This window comes from Tamandua tetradactyla, chromosome 3 (genome assembly GCF_023851605.1).
Source record: "Tamandua tetradactyla isolate mTamTet1 chromosome 3, mTamTet1.pri, whole genome shotgun sequence".
Taxonomy (NCBI): Eukaryota; Metazoa; Chordata; class Mammalia; order Pilosa; family Myrmecophagidae; genus Tamandua; species Tamandua tetradactyla.
This window is the reverse complement of record NC_135329.1, coordinates 121,754,956-121,776,852: the sequence shown is the minus strand read 5'-3', so window position 1 is coordinate 121,776,852 and position 21,897 is coordinate 121,754,956. Positions and strand designations below refer to the sequence as shown.

The window sequence follows — 21,897 nt, the reverse complement described above, 5'->3', positions numbered from 1 at the left end:
TCCTTTTTGCTCATCCCCAAACTTCCTCTGTATCAGCTACCCCCAAGGTCTCTTTGTTTTGCCTGTTTGTGAAATTTGGAATGGGGATGTGTGTTTTGGCATAGCAGGGTATAATGGGGCTCTTTCTGAAACATTGAGATGATGATTTCGCATCTGTGGCATTAGTTCTAATTTATCCTGTCAGATTTGTACAAAGAGACCTTGGGAAAATTAAACCCTGAATCCTCTTTTGAGGTAAGGATGTAAAGATCCTGGAGTGGCTTTGACATTTATTGCCAACTTAAAAAGGCAAAGTGTTAGTAGAACTGCGTTTTGTTTGTTTACCAATTTTAGATTTGTTCTTTTGTCTTGATCATATTCTTTAACTCCTAACTTTAGTAAACCGTATCCCATAAGCTGTGCTCTGTGATCCTGCATATGTTTATAAAGGACTGATTAACTGGGACATTGGGATTTGTGTGGGAATGACTTTAGCTTATGTAGTGAACAGTCTTTTGGCCGTCAAAATTTACATTGTCTGCAAATTTCTCCAATACTGGAGTGCAGAGCTTATCGAAATTTAGCATACATCAGAAATTCCTGGAGGGTTTGTTAAACCAGATTTCTGGTACCTGCTCCTAGAGTTTCTTATTCAAATTATCTGGGGCTAGATAATTTGCATTTCCAACAAGTTTGCAGGTTATTCTGCTAACCTTGCCATCCAGGGACCCCACTTTGAAAACCAGTACTTTAACAGAATTCTTCCTTTTGAATGCCATTTCCCAAACTTTCGGTATTCCCAAGAATGACACTAAGTATAGACATTAAGGATTCATCATGATATGTTTTCTAATGATTTGCCATCATTGTATAGAATATTGCCAAAAACACTTTGTCCCCACTGACACATTTGCTGTGGTACTGAAGCAAGAGACAAAGCATGGTAGTAAGGAAAAAGGGGTGAGAAAACCCTTATCTTGTTTGAGAGCCTACAACTTTGCTGATAGGGTTATATTAGTTTAAGTTCTGAAAAAATTTCCAGTAACAGGTGCAACCCTGACCTTAGTATTATTCAGTCCCATGCCTGTAACTCCTATTTAGATTACCTGGCAGGTCTTGTGATGCATAAACTAGAGATAAAATGAGGGTGATAGCTTATTCCTTTTGGGAAGTCTGCAGTCCTCTTTTGCAGTCTGTAAGGATTTCAGGCCATGGTCCGACCTTGGAACTGTGTATCTTGCTATTACTCCATAAAAGTTCCTTTGGAAGCTTATATCTTTCCATCTAACCTTATTTCTCAAATAGTTTGGTAACCTGAGCCTCATAAAAAGTTATATGTTCCGTTTAATCCTTTTGTAATTTTAATTCTTTTTTTTTCTTTTTGGCTTTTTGGGTCCATTGGACTGCCATAGGTTTTGTATAAAGAAAATGTGGGGAAAGCTACCCCAACCCCTGTCACTCCAGAGATGCAGAGAGTCAAACGCAATCAAGAAAACATTAGCTCGGTATTGTCTTACAAAACGAAAGTGCTTTTGATTTTACAAAGTAACCCCTGCAGTTTGGCCTGCTCCTAACCCCATCACAGGTTAAAACTACGCAAAATGTGTTACATTTGAATCCTCTCTAAAGATCATACTACACTTACCATTGCCATTAACTATTTTTTATGCTTTCTTCTTGAAAGCTGTTATCACTAATAGTAACTGATTAAGCATATAGTGTTTTCCACCCAAATTGCATCAATTTAATAACCTGAGTATTGCCTCCTCATGACTTTTGGATACAACTTTGTATCTCGCAGGTTTTATACAAAGAGAACCTGGGGAAAGCAACCCCCACGCCCTTTACTCCTGAGATGGAAAGAGTCAAACGCAATCAAGAAAACTTTAGCTCGGTATTTCAGAGAGTAAAAAGAAGTGTTTAAAATTTTAACAAGCCTGGCTACATGATTATACCACTAATTTATCTCACAATTTTTTTCAAAACTTTTGTGTACCTTTTAAAATTCTTCATTGCCCCCTTAAAAGTCAACAAAACCAACACATCACCTCAAACTGATATTATCTCTTCCTTTATCTTCTGCTTTATACAATAACATTTTAATGGCTTTCTTTTCCTGAGGTGTTTCTTGTAGTGTGACATAATTGAGCCATAACCCCAGCTAAAATATGATTTTCAGAACTGGTTTTCTGCTCCCTCACATCTGGATGCTCTCTTGGCTCCTCTAGGTATTGTACAAAGAGAATATGAGAAAAGCAACTTCGACACCTGTTACTCCTGAGATGGAGAGAGCTAAGCGCAATCAAGAAAACATTAGCTCGGTATTTTCTAGGATTTAAAAAAGAGTAGTGTAACTACTTGGAAAGTAACTTTTTAACATCATGAAAACATGCACCTTATTCGACTGAAAAATACTAAAACGTAAAAGGAGAGAAATGCAACATTTTAGAAAATAACATTTTAACATCATAAAAATGTGCACTTTCTTATTCAACTGAAACATTTACACTAAAATTAACACAATGGTGCTATTAAATTCCAGATGATCATACTAAGACATAAGTTAATTGCCAATGTTGTTTCTCCCATTTTACTTGACTTTTTACCCTTTTTACTTTATGTAATCTTTCATAACCACCTATAACAAATTGACTTCCTAACACCGTTAATCTCCTGCTCCTTTTTATTTTAAAAATACTCTATGGAACAGGTAATAGTCTGAAATGGGTGCCTTAATTGGTTTGATATTTTTGGTTTTTAGTGTCTGGAGGACTTTAATTTCTTTATTAGCTTATTATATATAATCTGAACAAAAACCTAATAAAACAATCACTTGTTTTAAAGGAGAGTTCTTTCAAATTCCCTTCAGCATCGCATTTCATGCCAAATACCATAGAATATTCTGGTGCTGGTACTACAATTCCAAACAAATTCAAGAGGCCACTCACTTTGTTCCATTTCCTTTCAAAATTATACTGTGGCCTCTCTACTTTGAAAATGAAAATGACATTTTCAAAGTCAACACAAGCCCCTCCTCTCATGCTAACCTGTCCCACAGTAAGCCACCAGTCTGGATGGGTCCTTTCAATTGTCTCAGGCTTCCTTTACCAGCAAATTTCACCTCTCCCTATTTTGAGGCTTCAGAATCAGAACAGTAACATGTACTCACTCATGTTGTCTCCTTGATCAGGTTCTATATTCTGACAGCTTTCGGAAACAAATACAAGGCAAAGCTGCCTATGTCTTGGATACCCCAGAAATGAGACGGGTGAGGGAGACCCAACGCCACATCTCAACGGTGAGTCAAGGATTCTCCAGGATTGGTAGATTGTCTTGCTGTAAAATATAAAAAGAGAAATGGTCACCTCATATTTTCCTAAAGCAAATTCATGAAATTTCAGGTGAAGTATCATGAAGACTTCGAGAAACACAAAGGTTGCTTCACACCAGTGGTGACAGACCCTATCACTGAACGAGTTAAAAAGAACACACAGGACTTCAGTGACATTAACTACCGAGGTATTCAGCGAAAAGTGGTAGAAATGGAACAAAAACGGAATGACCAAGACCAGGAAACTATTACAGGTAATTGAGGGAAAATCAACTTAAAAACAAGTTAAAGGTGGACAGAACAACCAAAGTGACATTATCTACATAATGGATAAAGGATAAAGGACCTCAGAATGTGTATTCATAAGGTGTGAAAGAAAACCCCTATAATTTCAGTTTACAAAGCTGACATTCTAGTCTCTCTATGCTTTTTTGTCCCCTGAAGAACAGACATGACTAGAACCTAAGCTAAATAAGTGTTATCCTTTATCCCAATGATCCTTTTGTTATTTAAATTCATTCCTTGGATTCCAAACTTTGGAAGGGTCCAAGAGCACCTACTCTGATCGCTCATTTCACTTACAGGTTTACGTGTCTGGCGTACTAATCCTGGCTCAGTTTTTGACTATGATCCGGCAGAAGACAACATTCAATCCCGAAGCTTACACATGATTAATGGTATGTTATGCCATAAAAGGCTTATAGGATGACATAAAATCACCAGTTAGTAGGTAAAATCTATGACTTTTAGACTTTGAAATTCTCTGCTTCCAGGGTTTTTACTTTTCTGAGTCTTCCATCCAACACAAAGCACCAACTTGACTAGTGGGCCAAATTCATTTTCTAGACAAGTTCAAGTTATAAAAAGATTTTGTTTCACTGCTTACCTTCTTCAGCCCCCATTATCATCATTTCATTATTTTTTCCTAAAGAAAACAAGTAGTAAAGCTTTCTATTGGAGAAACGATGAAAAAAAATATGTAGGCAATGGAAAAAGACTAGATTTGAGCTTCAGCAACTTTCTGAGCTTTCTTGTGACATATTCATTCAACAAAACAGGATGCACAACTATATGCTTTCTGTTCATGCTAAAAAGTATAATACAGAATGATGTGTAACAGTGGCTCAGTGACTGGATTCTCGTCTTCTTTGCCAGAGATCCGGGTTCAATTCCTGGAGCCTGCCCATGCAAAAAAAAAAAAAAAAAAAAAAAAGATATATATATATAAAATACATGGTGCCAGTCCTCAAAGGATTTGTACTATAGTCTAGTGAGGACGAGAGACAAGCAAATCAGAGGTTACACCCTGACATGTGCAGTTTTAAAGGTCTGTACCCAGCATTGTGGGAACATAGAGAAAGAAATCTAAATTAATCTGGAAGTTACAGAAGACTTTCTAGAGAAGTTACAGGTCGAGTTTGAATGTGAATAATTACTGTTCATTTCAGTGAGGCAGAAAATGGGCAGGAGTAGTAGGGCAGGCTGTACCACTAACCTATTATCTGTCCTTTGGCAATATACTTTAAGCTCTCATCTGTAAAACCAAGAAACTGTATATCATTAGGAGTTGTGGGGTTTAATTAATGGAAATCCACTTATAACCATGCTTGGCAAAGGAAAAGGATTAAATTAATGTTAGGTATTACTACTGTGTGATTTTCATCTCTTCTCCCTCTCCCAATCACATCTCTACCAGTCCAAGCTCAGCGCCGAAACCGGGAGCAGTCAAGATCTGCCAGTGCTCTGAGCATCAGTGGAGGTGAAGAGAAGTCTGAGCATTCAGAAACCACTGGCCAGCATCTCTCAAACTACAGTGATGGTGGTGTCTTCTTCTCAACCTCCACAGGTACAAGGGGATGGCGTTAACTTTGACAGACATGGTTGGCTAGTTTGCTGTTACTGTAATAGGTCTTTATGTTAAACAAAACAAAAACCTGGGCCTTTTATTTTAATGAGAAAAGACTAGAATTCTGGAGAAGCACTTGTTTTTTTGGAACTCATTATTTTAAGTTGTGAAAAATGATAACACTGCTTAACTGCTAAACACAGCTTAAATGGCATAACTATGTTTTCCCTTTAGAGACTATTTTTTCCCTTCCTTTCAGCTTACAAACATGCAAAAACCACTGAACTCCCACAACAACGATCATCCTCAGTTGCTACCCAACAGACAACAGTATCTTCTATTCCATCTCATCCATCTACTGCTGGAGTAAGTAAATAAATGCTTTACTCAATCATTCTTGTGTTCTGATACTTTCAAAAGCAATTATAGATATTCTTATTTTTTCTTTCTGTTCTGGAACCATGAATTCTACTATATATAATGTACTTTTACTACATCTCAAGTTAACAGTAATATCAGAAAACCTTCTTTACCAAACCCCAATTAATTAAAATTCAATGATTTAAAAAAAAAAAACTAGAGCAAAGCATCAGTTTTGGCTCATCAGTACCACCCAATGTCTTAAACTGAAACATGTGTGCTTGGAATTATTCTTCATGAACATATGTATGTATGCATATATGCACACATATCTATAAGCATAAGCCATATTTTAATCTCTCCTATTAATATATACTAGAAAGATAAGAAAATCATGTTCACAATTCACCAAGCTGTTTGAAAACCCTGAATCCTCTTCATAATATCATTAAAAAATATACTACTTTAGGAATAAAGTGAACTAGAAATGAACAATATTTGGATGAAGAAATGAACAATATTTGGTTGAAGAAAACTACCTTTATCAAAGGAAATAAAAGATCAAAATAAGTGTTGAACCATTGTATTTCAGGAAGGGAATATTGTAAAGTTGTCATTTCTCCTGAAATAAGTTGAAAAATTGAAGGCAATTTTGATCAAAATTCCAATAGCACGTTTATTTTGAAATGTATATGTTAATCCTAAAATTCATTTGAAAAGAGTAAATATGTACAAACAACCAAGTAAGTTTTGAAAATGGTAATAGGACAGAACTTAATTATAGAAGAGAAAACAATACTGTTGAGCAATTGCAACTAAATATGGCTTGCTAACAGAAAAAAAAAATAGATCAACTAAAATGGATAAATTATTTGTAAAATAATTTACAAATCTAGAGGGAACAGATGAGTTATTTAATTATACAATGTAGGGTAACTAGATTTCCATTTAATGAAAAATTATAATAAAATTAGATGTCATACCAAACATATTTAAATTGTAGGTGTCCCAAAGATCTAAGTGCAAAAAACCCAAAACTGTAAAAGTGCTAAAGAAAAAGACTACTTTTATAACATGAGGTTAGGGAAAGCCTTCTTTAGCAAATTCCAAAATCTAGAATTTTAAAGAGAAGACTGACAGATTTGAGCATAAAATTTTAAATGTTTCTGTGACAAAAAGAAACACATCATACTGGGAGGAAATATTTACAACATTCATAACAAAAAAATTAATATCTAAAGAATGTGTTCCTGGACCATGCACCCCCCCCAAAAGGCAGATGAAGAATATGAAAAACTCCAAAAATCAATGGCAATTTATCCCATCCCCTAAAATAAGACTTGGAAGATTGGAAGATATGAATAGATAATTTATGGCAAAAAAAAATTAAAGTGACCAACAAATAAATGTGTTCACCATGACTAAATAACCAAGAATATGCAAATGAAAACAATAATCAAGTATCATAAGAGAACATTAGAGTAGCAAATAAAAAATTTAAACCTTCATACCATATGACCTAAAACTTCCATCTTTAAAAGCTCTTTCTTCAGAAATATTTGCAGAAAGATAAATACTAGGATGTTCATAATAGTGTTTTTTTTTTTTTTTAAAAGGAGACAACTAAATGTCTAGCAAAATGGAAATGGCTAATTTGTGGAATTACTAAAGTGTATTCTCTGCAGCAAAGAATGAGGTGGACTATATTTATATGGGGAGATCTCCAAGCTATATTAAATAGAAAGAACATGTCAGAGTATCACATAAGGTTTTTTTTACCCCTGAATAAATGGAAGTATCCTAATCTGTGAGTGTGGATAATAAATATTCTAAATGCATGGAAAAATATATAGGTTACATACCAAATTACTAGCCAGTGTGCCCCTTATGAGGAAATTTCAGATATATCACTTTTTATAATATATATATCCAAATTCCTAACACGCATTTTTTTCTTTTTCACATGGGCAGACACTGGAAATTGAACCAGGGTCTCTGGCATGGCAAGTGAGAACTCTGCCTGCTGAGCCACCGTGGCCCACCCACTTTTTTTTTTTCTTAACATTATGGAGTTAGCCTTTAGAAACTTTTTTTTACAAGTATGCTCCCAAATTCCTCAAATGGGAAATGCCACACAACATTGCTATGGTTTTTCAAATTCTTTTTCCTCCAGAATACAAGAATGACCTAGTGAAAGGTTAAAAAAAAAAATTAACAAGTTCTTTTTTTCTCTCCATATACTGAATACACATGTACACACATATATTTATATACATGTATTTAGAGCCTTATTGATTTAAAATTAAAATACTACCTTATTGATTTAAAATTAAAATACTACCAAGTTCACCATTTAAAGTATACAATTCAATAGTTTTTTAGTTTATTTACAGAGTTTGACAATTACCATAATCTAATTTTAAAATTTTCAGCACCCTAAAAAAAACATCTTACTCATCAGGAACCACTTCCCCATCCCACCCCAACACTGATCCTAGGCAACCACTAATTTACTTTCTTTCTCTTTGGATTTATCTGTTCAGGACATTTCATATAAATGGAATCATATGTGGGTTTTTTTGGTGACTGGCTCCCTTAATATTTTGTGGTTTATCCATGGTGCAGCATGTATCAGTACTTTGTTTCTTTTTATTATCAAATAATATTCCATTGTATCAATAGACCACATTTTGTTTATCCATTCATCAGTTGGTGAAATTTGGGTTGTTTCCATTATTTTACTGTTATGAATAATACTATGAATATTCATGTACAAGTTTCTGTGGAGCATGTTTCTTCTCCTCTTAGGTATATATACTTACAAGTAGAATTGCTGGGTCATAGTAACTCTATATTTAATATTTAAGGAACTGCCAAATTGCTTTCCAAAGTAGCCCTACTATTTCACATTCCCACTAGCAGTTTATGAGGGTCCCAATTTCTCCACATCTTTGCCAACACCTGTTATTGGCTGTCTTTTTAATTATAGTCATTCTGGTATACGTAAAGTATTATTCTGTTGTAATTCTGATTTGTATTTCCTTAATAATTAATAATGCTAACCATCTTTTATGTGCTTATTGGCCATTTGTATTTTTTGAAGAATGTCTCTTCAGATCGTTTGCTTATTTTTTAATTGGACTATCTTACGATTGAGTTGAAAGAGTGTATATATTCTAGATACCAGTCCATTTGCAGATACCATATAATTTGTGAATGTTCCCTGACATTCTGTGGGCTGCCTTTATACTTTCTTTATGGTTGCAACTTCTGTGCAACTTAAATTTATGGAATAAATTCCAAGAGAGTCCACAACTAGATATTTGGATTAATTGTTACAAATCAAATATTTAACATTTCTCCCTTTCTTCTATCCCCATAAATAGAAGATCTTCCGTGCCATGTATGATTATATGGCTGCTGATGCAGATGAGGTGTCCTTCAAAGATGGAGATGCTATCGTAAACGTTCAAGCAATTGATGAAGGTTGGATGTATGGCACGGTGCAGAGGACTGGTAGGACAGGCATGCTCCCGGCCAATTATGTTGAAGCTATTTAAGTGCTTCAAAGCATCTATCACTCCTGTCTGTAGGACTACAAATCCTGTAATCAGTATTATTGTCGGCACTTCACTATTACCCAAGTTCTTAAGCTGCCTAATGGTTTTTCTGTGTCAACATGATTTATGAGAGTACCACATAGTTTCTATATGAAAACTAAGAATTTTCCAGTAAAACAAATGTTAGTATCACTAATCTTTCTAGTTATTAAACTAGATTTACTTTCCTCATTATCTTTTGGAATTGCATGTGAAACTTAAAGAGAAAATTAAGCCTGTATGGTTCTTCATTTTAGAAACTGCCATTATCAAATTTTCCTTTGGTTTTAAAAATAAGTTGAATTTCAGAATAGACCTTTTTAAAGCTCTGCAGTGTTATATTATTGCTATATCAATCCAGAGTCCTTCTCCATCATGGAAATATTTAACATCATTTCTTTTCTAAAACAAGGATTCTGAATACACCCAAGACATTAAAGGAAAAATGGCAGAGATAGTCACCTTTTCCTTGCTTATTAAATGCTAATGCTTGTATTTTTAATCCAGTTCTGAGGCTGATGTTCAATGTAAACTGGTAAATAATAAAGTCTATAATTCTACAACCAGATTCACTGATGGAAGGTGCATTATTTTTCATGTTTATAAGATCTACAAATAAAAAATTATAATAAAACAAATCTTGTACAATAGCTTCGCCTAAAATAAATCCAAAACTTGAAAAAAATAATCTACCGTTACAAATGTACAATAGTAGGCCTTCTCAGAACAATCCATTCTTGTGCTCAGCAAGTTTTCCTGATGGTTCAGATTGTTGCTTTAAAGACAGCTCTGATATCCAGGCCTAACATCGGGGCTGGCAGAATATGGCAAACAAAAGGGGGAGAACCAGCCAATAATGGCTAAATGTTTAAGCTTATACACTATCCTTTCTGAAAGGCATACAATTTAACCATGTGACTTTAGAGCTGTAGAAATACTACTGTCCTCAAGCTTCTTAGTGTCTCTCTCTCCCCCTTCTCCCCTTTCTGTCCTTTCTCCCCCTCTGCCTGCCCCCTCTCTGTCCCTTCCTCTCCTTCTCTCTCTACTTGGAGAGTGTGAACACAACAGTGAAGAGAACATACACACTTGCAAAATGAGAGTACACCCACTGTTTGCTGGGAATTGTGGTAGAAGCTCCGGTTCAAGTGATGAACAAGAAACAATGTGCCCTTATGGAGCTTATAGTCCCAAGAAAAGGCAGGCCATACCTAAGGGTGCAAGAGATGACTACTCTCCCACTCCCAAGTCTTTGAAATCTTTATTTAAACTAGGATTAAAAAAACAAGTTGAGCTAGGCAACAATTCCATTGTGAACAAGAATTTCCCCCAAACTCACAAACCTTCAAAAGTATATGATGAGAGGCAGAGCTACAAAACTAGAGTATTATAAACTTCTACAAGAAAACATGGGGAAGCATGTTCAGGACCTTGTATTGGGCAATGGTTTCTTAGACTTAACATCTAAAGCATAAGTAACAAAAGAAAAAAATTGATAAATAGGACTTCATCAAAATTAAAAAGCTTTGTATCTAAAAGGACTTTATCATGAAAGTAAAACAACCTACACAATGGGAGAAAATATTTGGAAACCACATACCTGGCAGGGATTTAATATCTAGAATATATAAGGAAATTCTTTAACTCAAAAAGAAGTAGAGAAAAAAAAAAATAGAAAAGCAACCCAATTAAAATACGGGCAAATCCCTGCCATGTGTGAGACCCAGGTTCAATTCCCAGCCCATGTACTTCCCAAAAACCAACCAATCAACCAAAATTCAACAAATGGTGCTGCAATTACAGGATACTCACATGGAAAATGAAAGAAACGTGACCCTTACCACACTGCATACCAAAAAAAAAAAGAAGGCAAAAACTTGCATAGATATTTCTCCAAAAAAGATATATGAATGGTGAAGAAGCACATGAAAAGATATTCAACACCATTAACCATTAGGGAAATGCCAATCAAAACCACAATGAGATATCATTTCACACCCACACAAATGGATACTATTTAAAAAACACAGAATTGCAAGTGTTGCAGAGGATGTAGAAAAATAGGAACACTCATTCATTGCTGGTAGGAATGTAAAATGGTGCAGCCACTGTGGAAGACAGTGGGGCAGTTCTTCAGGAAGCTAGATACAGAATTACGATATGATCTAGCAATCCTGCCACTATAAATATACCCAGAAAAACTGAAAGCAGAGACTCAAGCAGATATTTTCACACTAATGTTCATAATAGCATTATTCACAACTGACAAAAGATGGAAGAACCCCAAGTGTCCATCAACCAATAACTAGATGCCCAAAACGTGGCATATACATACAATGAAATATTATTCAACTGTTAAAGGGAATGAAGTCCTGACACATGAGACTACGGGGATGAACCCTGAGGACAACATGATGCATGAAATAAGCCAGACACAACAGGACAAATATTGTATATGGAATAATTAGAATGAGCAAACTCATAGTCAGAATCTAGAATATATGTTACCAGGGGCCAGGGATGGGGTAGGAAATAGGGAGTTTAGGCTTAAAATGCACAGAATTTCTATTTGATGATGGAAAAGTTTTGGTGACGGATGGGGGTGATGGTAGCACAACATTGTGAATGCAATTAACAGCTCTAAAATTATGACATTCCTGAATAAATAAAAAGCCGAGGAAGTTCATCACTATTAGACGTGCCTTACAAGCAACGATAAAGGAGAGTTTTTCAGACTGGAAGGAAAGGGCACTAGATAGTAGATCAAAGCAGAAAAAATAAATAAATGTAACCACATGGGTAATTATAAATGGCAGTACTACTGAATTCTATTTTTTTTAGTATGCAATTCAACTTTTTATTTCTCATAGGTTCTAAACTGTAAATGCAAAAAGGAATGATAAATCTATGGTTTGAAACATACAAAGATAAAGAAAATTTGTAACAAGTATGACAAAAAGGTGGGGGGATGGAGGGTGTATGTCTGTGCTATTGAAGTTGGTATCAAATCAAACATTAGTCTTATAAATTTAGGGTGTTAAATTTAAGCCCCATGGTAACCACAATAAAATATATGAAAAATATATACAGAAAGAAGTGAGAAGGAACTCAAAATGTTACAATACAAAAAATAAAATAAATATGAAAATAGGTATTAATGGAAGAATTAAGGGACAAAAGAGGTATAAAACTTATACAAGTAGTTTGAAAACAAAAGGATGAAAAATATATACCAGGCAAACAGGGAGAAATAGATGGTTCAATATTAAGAGTAATAGTCTTCCCAGGAGCGTGGACCTTCCTGGCAACGAGGGACAGAAATCCTAGAATGAGCTGTGACTCAGCATCAAGGGATTGAGAAAATCTTCTCGACCAATAGGGGAAAGAGTGAAATGAGACAAAATAAAGTGTCAATGGCTGAGAGATTCCAGAGTTGAGAAGTTATCCTGGAAGTTATTCTTATGCATTAAATAGATATCACTTGTTTAGTTAAGGTGTAATGGAGAGGCTGGAGGGAACTGCCTGAAAATGTAGAGCTATGTTCCAGTAGCCATGTTTCTTGAAGATGATTGTATAATGATACAGCCTTTGCAATACTGACAGTGTGATTGTGAAAATCTTGTGCCTGATGCTCCTTTTATCTACCTTATCGACAGATGAGTAAAACAAATGGATTAAAAATAAGTAAAAAAATAGAGGGAACAAATGTTAAAATAAATTTAGTACATTGAAGCGCTAGTGATCCATGAAAGGGAGGGTTAGGGGTATGGTATGTATGGATTTTTCTCTGTTGTCTTTTTATTTCTTTTTCTGAATTGATGCAAATGTTCCAAGAAATTATCATGATGATGAATATACAACTATGTGATGATATGTGTTATTGATTATAGAACAAGAATGGAATGATCATATGGTAAAAAAAATTATTACAAAGAATGCTATAATGAACACACTTGTAAATATAAATCGTCACATATTTTCACAATTATTGCCCAATGCCAAATTCCAATAAATGTATTTCCTAACTTAAAAAAAAAAAAGTAGGAGTCTTCACAGCAGTACCCAATACAGGAACGATTTAAAAATTTTAAAAAGTAATCAGACTTCAAGTAGAGCTATGAGTGAAGCTGATCTGGATAGGACTAAGTATATCAAAATTTAGGGCATGTGGAAGAAAAGGAAATGTCTTCAGATAGAGTATGGTGGCAAAGGCATATACACTTAGGTTGGGTTGTATAATGTGTATTTAAAAATGAACAGAGAGCTTCTGACCAAGATGGCACCTTAGTGAAGTGTGGGATTTAGTTCATCCTTCAGAACAACTAGTAAATAGCCAGGAACAGTATAGAACAACTGCTGGGGCCACATGAGTGACCAGACACACAGTGTAACCAAGTCTGGACCAGCTGCAAGCCCATCTAGAACTGTGAGTTCCCCAAGGTGCTGTGGCAGTATCCCTCCCCCACAGGTGGCTTCCAAGAGGTGATAGGAAAGAGGCTTTACTAGCAGCAGGGGCTGAGCACAACCAAGCTCCAATTGTGGAATTAATTAACAAATTCTGACTCCTTAAAATAGGCCCCCAGCTCAGCTGAATCTCGAGTAAAAGCTGAGGTTGCTGGGTTTTGCCCCAATGTGGAGGGGGCAGGGCTGACAGAAAAAAACAAAATCAGAAGTTTTTTTGATCAGATAGCACATAATACTTGAAAGGGTCTGGGCCCTGAAGGAAAGGAGGGGGCACATAGGAGCTGGATATACACAAAGCAACATATCAACTTAAGCTCTTGATTTGCAAACCCGAGGAATGGGGGTCCTGCTCTGAAAAGGATTTTTCTTTTTCTTTTTTGTGGCTGTGTTTCTATGGCTTGACTACTCTTTGAATACAGCTGCAGGGTTTCTCAGGCTCCAACTGCCCCAGGCATGGGCAGAATTAAGCTTGTTTGAGAGATTGTCTGGAGCCTATCTGTTCTTTGACATTCATTTCACCTTATTCTAGACCTCTAGCTTAGGTTTTTTTTCTTTAACAGATCAGAATATTTCAGTTCTCGTTTTCTTGTTTCTTGCTCTGCCTGTATGGTGCCTTTTTTTTCCTCCCTTAGGAGGGTCTACATAGGTATTATAGAAAATCCTAGGTAAAAAAAAATTGAAAACAATCTCCAAAATAAACTAATTATGGAAATTTAATGCCTAGATGCCAGCAAAAAATAATGAATCATACTAGGAAAATTGAAGATATGACCCCGTCAAAGGAAAAAACCAACAATTCAAATGAGATACAGAATTGAAGCAATTAATTCAGTATGTTCAAACAGACATGAAAAACTTCATCAAAAATCAAATCAATGAATTGAGGAAGGATATAAAGAAGGCAAGGATGAACAAAAAAGAAGAAATCAAAAGTCTGAAAAGACAAATCACAGAATTTATGGGAATGAAAGGCACAGTAGAAGAGATGAAAAAAACAATGGAAACCTACAATGTTAGATTTCAAGAGACAGAAGATAGGATTAGTGGACTGGGGGATGGGGTATCTGAAATCTGACAAGCAAAAGAAAATATGAGGAAAAGAATGGAAAAATATGAGCAGGGACTGAAGGAATTGAATGACAACATTAAGGCATGAATATACATGTTTTGGGTGTCCCAGAAGGAGAAGGGAAGGGAAAGGGAGAAGAAAAACTAATGGAGGCCCTTCGGGGAATGGTGAGAACATGGGAAATTTCAACCTCCCCAAGTTGAATTCTTGATATTTTCACAAGCAGTATGGACAACCAAAGCTATAGGCTGGGAACCCAGTCTTGGGGTTGTTCATATGAAACTTAACCCCAGAAAGGATAGGTCAAGCCTACTTAAAATTAGGATTAAGAGTCACTCCCAAAAGAACCTCTTCTGTTGCTCAGATGTGGACTCTCTATCTTGATTTCCCCCTCTGCTTGTTCATTGCTAGTGTATAGAAATGCTACAGATTTTTGAATGTTGATCTTGTAACCTGCTACTTTGCTGTACTCATTTATTAGCTCTAGTAGTTTTGTTGTGGATTTTTCCGGGTTTTCGACGTATATTATCATATCATCTGCAAACAGTGATAGTTTTACTTCTTCCTTTCCAATTTTGATGCCTTGTATTTCTTTTTCTTGTCTAATTGCTCTGGCTAGAACCTCCAACACAATGTTGAATAATAGTGGTGATAGTGGACATCCTTGTCTTGTTCCTGATCTTAGGGGTAACGTTTTCAATTTTTCCCCATTAAGGATGATATTAGCTGTGGGTTTTTCATATATTCCCTCTATCATTTTAAGGAAGTTCCCTTGTATTCCTATCCTTTGAAGTGTTTTCAACAGGAAAGGATGTTGAATCTTGTCGAATGCCTTCTCTGCATCAATTGAGATGATCATGTGATTTTTCTGCTTTGATTTGTTGATATGGTGTATTACATTAATTGATTTTCTTATGTTGAACCATCCTTGCATAGCTGGGATGAATCCTACTTGGTCATGATGAATAATTCTTTTAATGTGTTGTTGGATACGATTTGCTAGAATTTTATTGAGGATTTTTGCATCTATATTCATAGAGAGATCGGCCTGTAGTTTTCTTTTCTTGTAATATCTTTGCCTGGTTTTGGTATGAGGGTAATGTTGGCGTCATAGAATGAATTAGGTAGTTTTCCCTCCACTTCGATTTTTTTGAAGAGTTTGAGGAGAGTTGGTACTAATTCTTTCTGGAATGTTTGATAGAATTCACATGTGAAGCCGTCTGGTCCTGGACTTTTCTTTTTAGGAAGCTTTTGAATGACTAATTCAATTTCTTTACTTGTGATTGGTTTGTTGAGGTCATCTATGTCTTCTTGAGTCAAAGTTGGTTGTTCATGTCTTTCCAGGAACCCGTCCATTTCCTCTAAATTGTTGTATTTATTAGCGTAAAGTTGTTCATAGTATCCTGTTATTACCTCCTTTATTTCTGTGAGGTCAGTAGTTATGTCTCCTCTTCCATTTCTGATCTTATTTATTTGCATCCTCTCTCTTCTTCTTTTTGTCAATCTTGCTAAGGGCCCATCAATCTTATTGATTTTCTCATAGAACCAACTTCTGGCCTTATTGATTTTCTCTATTGTTTTCATGTTTTCAATTTCATTTATTTGTGCTCTAATCTTTGTTATTTCTTTCCTTTTGCTTCCTTTGGGGTTAGTTTGCTGTTCTTTCTCCAGTTTTTCCAAATGGATAGTTAATTCCTGAATTTTTGCCTTTTCTTCTTTTCTGATATAGGCATTTAGAGCAATAAATTTCCCTCTTAGCACTGCCTTTGCTGCGTCCCATAAGTTTTGATATGTTGTGTTTTCATTTTCATTCACCTCGAGGTATTTGCTAATTTCTCTAGCAATTTCTTCTTTGACCCACTCGTTGTTTAGGAGTGTGTTGTTGAGCCTCCACGTATTTGTGAATTTTCTGGCACTCTGCCTATTATTGATTTCCAACATCATTCCTTTATGGTCCGAGAAAGTGTTGTGTAAGATTTCAATCTTTTTAAATTTGTTAAGACTTGCTTTGTGACCCAGCATATGGTCTATCTTTGAGAATGATCCATGAGCACTTGAGAAAAAGGTGTATCCTGCTGTTGTGGGATGTAATGTCCTATAAATGTCTATTAAGTCTAGTTCATTTATAGTAATATTCAGATTCTCTATTTCTTTGTTGATCCTCTGTCTAGATGTTCTGTCCATTGATGAGAGTGGTGAGTTGAAGTCTCCAACTATTATGGTATATGAGTCTATTTCCCTTTTCAGTGTTTGCAGTGTATTCCTCACGTATTTTGGGGCATTCTGATTCGGTGCGTAAATATTTATGATTGTTATGTCTTCTTGTTTAATTGTTCCTTTTATTAGTATATAGTGTCCTTCTTTGTCTCTTTTAACTGTTTTACATTTGAAGTCTAATTTGTTGGATATTAGTATAGCCACTCCTGCTCTTTTCTGGTTGTTATTTGCATGAAATATCTTTTCCCAACCTTTCACTTTCAACCTATGTTTATCTTTGGGTCTAAGATGTGTTTCCTGTAGACAGCATATAGAAGGATCCTGTTTTTTAATCCATTCTGCCAATCTATGTCTTTTGATTGGGGAATTCAGTCCATTGACATTTAGTGTTATTACTGTTTGGATAATATTTTCCTCTAACATTTTGCCTTTTGTATTATATATATCATATCTGATTTTCCTTCTTTCTACACTCTTCTCCATATCTCTCTCTTCTGTCTTTTTGTATCTGACTCTAGTGCTCCCTTTAGTATTTCTTGCAGAGCTGGTCTGTTGGTCACAAATTCTTTCAGTGACTTTTTGTCTGAGAATGTTTTAATTTCTCCCTCATTTTTGAAGGATAATTTTGCTGGATATAGGAGTCTTGGTTGGCAGTTTTTCTCATTTAGTATTTTAAATATATCATCCCACTGTCTTCTAGCTTCCATGGTTTCTGCTGAGAAATCTACACATAGTCTTATTGGGTTTCCCTTGTATGTAATGGATTATTTTTCTCTTGCTGCTTTCAAGATCTTCTCTTTCTCTTTGACCTCTGACATTCTAACTAGTAAGTGTCTTGGAGAACGCCTATTTGGGTCTAATCTCTTTGGGGTGCACTGCACTTCTTGGATCTGTAATTTTAGGTCTTTCATAAGAGTTGGGAAATTTTCAGTGATAATTTCTTCCATTAGTTTTTCTCCTCCTTTTCCCTTCTCTTCTCCTTCTGGGACACCCACAACACGTATATTTGTGCGGTTCATATTGTCCTTGAGTTCCCTGATACCCTGTTCAAATTTTTCCATTCTTTTCCCTATAGTTTCTGTTTCTTTTTGGAATTCAGATGTTCCATCCTCCAAATCACTAATTCTATCTTCTGTCTCTTTAAATCTATCATTGTAGCTATCCATTATTTTTTCTATGTTTGCTACTTTATCCTTCACTTCCATAAGTTCTGCGATTTGTTTTTTCAGTTTTTCTATTTCTTCTTTATGTTCAGCCCATGTCCTCTTCATGTCCTCCCTCAATTTATCGATTTCATTTTTGAAGAGGTTTTCCATTTCTGTTCGTATATTCAGCATTAGTTGTCTCAGCTCGTGTTTCATTTGAGCTATTGATTTGTTCCTTTGACTGAGCCATATTCTCAATCTTTTGAGCGTGGACAGTTATCTTCTGCTGCTGGCATCTGGGCATTTATTCAGATTTCTCTTGGTGTTGGACCCAGCAAGGTTGTAAGATTTTTCTGTGAAATCTCTGGGATCTGTTTTTCTTATCTTGCCCAGTACGTGGCGCACGTGGCACACGTTTGTCTCAAGTGTTTGGAATGGGTCTCCCCCAGTCACCGATCTCCATGGCCTGGGGATTTCGGATCCAATTCTCTCCATTGGTTCAGGGGCCGCGCGTGGTGGGGGCGTCAGCTGCCGCGGCTTGAGGGGACCCTGTGGCTGGTTGCGGGCCGCAGCGGGCCTGGGGGATTCCCCACTGGACCAGGAAGCCTCCCGTGGGGGGGGGCTACCGCGGCTTGGATAGCCCTCCTATCCGAGACTCGTATCCACGGACTCGAAGCAGAGACTCGAAGCCGCCCGCAAAAGAGGGGTGCCGCCTGCCTCGGCTTGGGAAACTTGCTTCTCCAATACTCTCAGCCGGCCCGGAAAGGAGGGAGGGAGTAGCTCGGACCACCGCAGCTGCCGCTGATCGGGAAATCGTGCGCCGCTCAGGGGTCTCACCGCAGCCGAGTCTCGCAGTCAGTCTAGCCAGCCCAGACTTTGGATAGCCCTCTGATCTGAGATTCGTAGCCGCGGACTCAAAGCCGAGACTCGAAGCCACCCGCAAAAGAAGGGCGCCGCCTGCCTCGGCTTGGGAGACTTGCTTCTCCGATACTCTCAGCCGGCCCGGGAAGGAGGGAGGGCTGGACTCTCTATCAAGCCAACACAACAAGCAAACTCACTGCCCTCCCCCTGTCTATGTGGGACATAATTCCTGGGGGTGTGGACCTTCCTAGCAATGTGGGACAGAAATCCTAGAATGAGCTGAGACTCAACATCAAGGGACTGAGAAAAACCATAGAATGAGCTGAGACTCAACATCAAGGGACTGCGAAAACCTACTTGAACAAAAGGGGGAAGAGTGAAATGAGACCAAGTGTCAATGGCTGAGAGATTCCAAACAGAGTCCAGAGGTTATCCTGGGGGTTATTCTTATGCATTAAGTAGATATCACCTTGTTATTCAAGATGTAATGGAGAGGCTGGAGGGAATTGCCTGAAAATGTAGAGCTGTGTTCCAGTAGCCATGTTTCTTGAAGATGATTGTATAATGATATAGCTTTCACAATGTGACTGTGATTGTGAAAACCTTGTGTCTGATGCTCCTTTTATCTACCTTGTCAACAGATGAGTAGAACATATGGAATAAAAATAAATAATAGGGGGAACAAATGTTAAAATAAAACAAAACAAAATGAAACAAAAATTATAGTTTAGCCTTCTATTGTTTTTTACAATATATTATGGAAATCACCACCAGCAGTATACAGAGGTTGCTCACTTCTACTTATAGTTGCATGATATTACATTTTGTGGTTGTATTTTGTTTTATTTAGTCAACCCCCTATTGACAAACATTTGGATCATTCTTTGGCCTTTATAGATAGTGCTATAATAAATAGCCTTGCGGCTAAAAAAAATAAAAAATAAAAAATAAACAACTAATGGAGGAAATTATCACTGAAACTTTCCCAACTCTTATTAAAGATTTAAAATTACAGATCCAAGAAGTGTAGTCTACCCCAAACAGAATAAATCCTAACAGATGTACTCCAAGACACTTACTAATCAGAATGTCAGACATCAAAGAGAGAGATTCTTGAAAGCAGCAAGAGAAAATCAATCCATCACACACAAGGGAAGTCCAATAAGACTATGTGTGGATTTCTCAGCAGAAACCATGGAGGCAAGAAGAGAGTGGTATGATATATTTAAGTTAATAAAAGAGAAAAACTGCCACCCAAGAATTCTATATCCAGCAAAACTGTCCTTCAAAGATAAGGGGGAAATTAAAATATTTTCAGACAAAAAATCACTGAAAGAATTTGTGACCAAGAGACCAGCTCAGCAAGGAATACTAAAGGGAACACTAGAGATAAACAGGAACAGACAGGAGAGACAGGTATGGAGAAGAGTGTAGATATGAAGACTACTGTCAGTAAAGACAAAAAGAATAAAAATTAGATATGACATATAAAATCCAAGAAGGCAAAATGGTAAAGAAAGCACTGCCCTTACAGTAATAACACTAAATGTTAAAGGATTAAACTCCCCAATCAAAAGACATAGACTGGCAGAATGGATTAAAAAAACAGGACCCATCTCTATGTTGTCTACAGGAGACGCATCTTAGACCCAAGGATAAACATAGGTTGAAAGTGAAAGGTTGGGAAAAGAAATTCCATGCAAATAACAATCAGAAAAGAACAGGAGTAGCTACACTAATATCCAACAAATCAGACTTCAAAATGTAAGACAGTTAAAAGAGACAAAGAAGGACATTATGTATTAATGAAAGGAACAATTCAACAAAAAGACATAACGATCATAAATATTTATGCATCAAGCCAGAGTGCTCTAAAATACATGGGGCAAATACTTAAAACACTGAAAAGAGAAATAGACACATCCACCATAAAAGTTGAAGACTTCGATTCCCCACTCTCATCAATGGACAGAACATCTAGGCAAAGGATCAACAAAGAAACAGAGAATTTGAATAATACAATAAATGAGCTATACTTAGTAGACATTTATATAACATTACACCCCACAACAGCAAGATACACCTTTTTCTCAAGTGCTCATGGATCATTCTCAAAGATAGACCATCTGTTGGATCACAAAGCAAGTCTTGATAAATTTAAAAAGATTGGAATCATACAAAAAACTTTCTCAGATCATAAAGGAATGAAGTTGGAAATCAATAAGAGGCAGAATGCCAGAAAATACATAAATATATGGAGGCTTAATGACAAACCCTTAAACAATCAGGGGGTCAAGGAAAAAAATTACAAGAGAAATCAGTAAATATTTCAAGGTAAATGAAAATGAAAATACAACATTTCAAAGCTTATGGGATGCAGCAAAGGCAGTGCTAAGAGGGAAACTTATTACCCTAAATGCTTATATCAAAAAAGAAGATTGAGCAAAAATAGAGTAATTAACTGCTCACTTGGAAGAACTCAAGAAAGAACAGCAAACTAACCCCAAAGCAAGAAAAGCAAAGAAATAATGAAGATTGGAGCAGAAATAAATGAAATAGAAAATAATCAAGAAAATCAACAAAACCAGAAGTTAGTTCTATGAGAAAATCAGTAAGATTGATGGGCCCTTAGTGAGGTTGAAAAAAGGAAGAAGAGAGAGGATGCAAATCATTAAAAACAGAAATGGAAGAGGAGACATAACCACTGACCCCACAGAAATAAAGGAAGTAATGAGAGGATACTATGAACAACTTTATGCTAATAAACCCGACAATGTAGATGAAATGGACAACTTCCCAGAAAGGCATGAACAACCTACATTGACTCAAGAAGAAAGAGATGACCTCAACAAACCAATCACAAGTAAAGAAATTGAATCAGTGATTAAGAAGCTCCCTAAAAAGAAAAGTCCAGGACCAGATGGCTTCACATGTGAATTCTACCAAACATTCAAGAAAGAATTAGTACCAATTCTGCTCAAACACTGCAAAAAAATTGAAGAGGAGGGAAAGTGACATAACTTATTCTA

The 21,897-nt window shown here is 36.3% G+C and overlaps 1 protein-coding gene across 21 annotated transcripts in view; it reads left to right on the top strand.

Moving 5' to 3' along the window:
* Positions 1-9,683, top strand: part of NEB (nebulin) — a 232,784-nt gene extending 223,101 nt beyond the window's left edge. For 15 of the 21 annotated variants that reach the window (XM_077153803.1, XM_077153822.1, XM_077153816.1 and 12 more), the window contains 9 exons: positions 1,392-1,484; positions 1,781-1,873; positions 2,208-2,300; positions 3,170-3,277; positions 3,381-3,564; positions 3,895-3,987; positions 5,007-5,156; positions 5,416-5,522; positions 8,903-9,683. In XM_077153803.1, the coding sequence (XP_077009918.1) occupies positions 1,392-1,484; positions 1,781-1,873; positions 2,208-2,300; positions 3,170-3,277; positions 3,381-3,564; positions 3,895-3,987; positions 5,007-5,156; positions 5,416-5,522; positions 8,903-9,076 (1,095 nt within the window). In that variant the 3' untranslated portion in view covers positions 9,077-9,683. The remainder of the gene's footprint in view (positions 1-1,391; positions 1,485-1,780; positions 1,874-2,207; positions 2,301-3,169; positions 3,278-3,380; positions 3,565-3,894; positions 3,988-5,006; positions 5,157-5,415; positions 5,523-8,902) is intronic. The other 6 variants (XM_077153815.1, XM_077153806.1, XM_077153819.1 and 3 more) reach the window with 3 other exon arrangements.
* Positions 9,684-21,897: the final 12,214 nt, after the last annotated feature.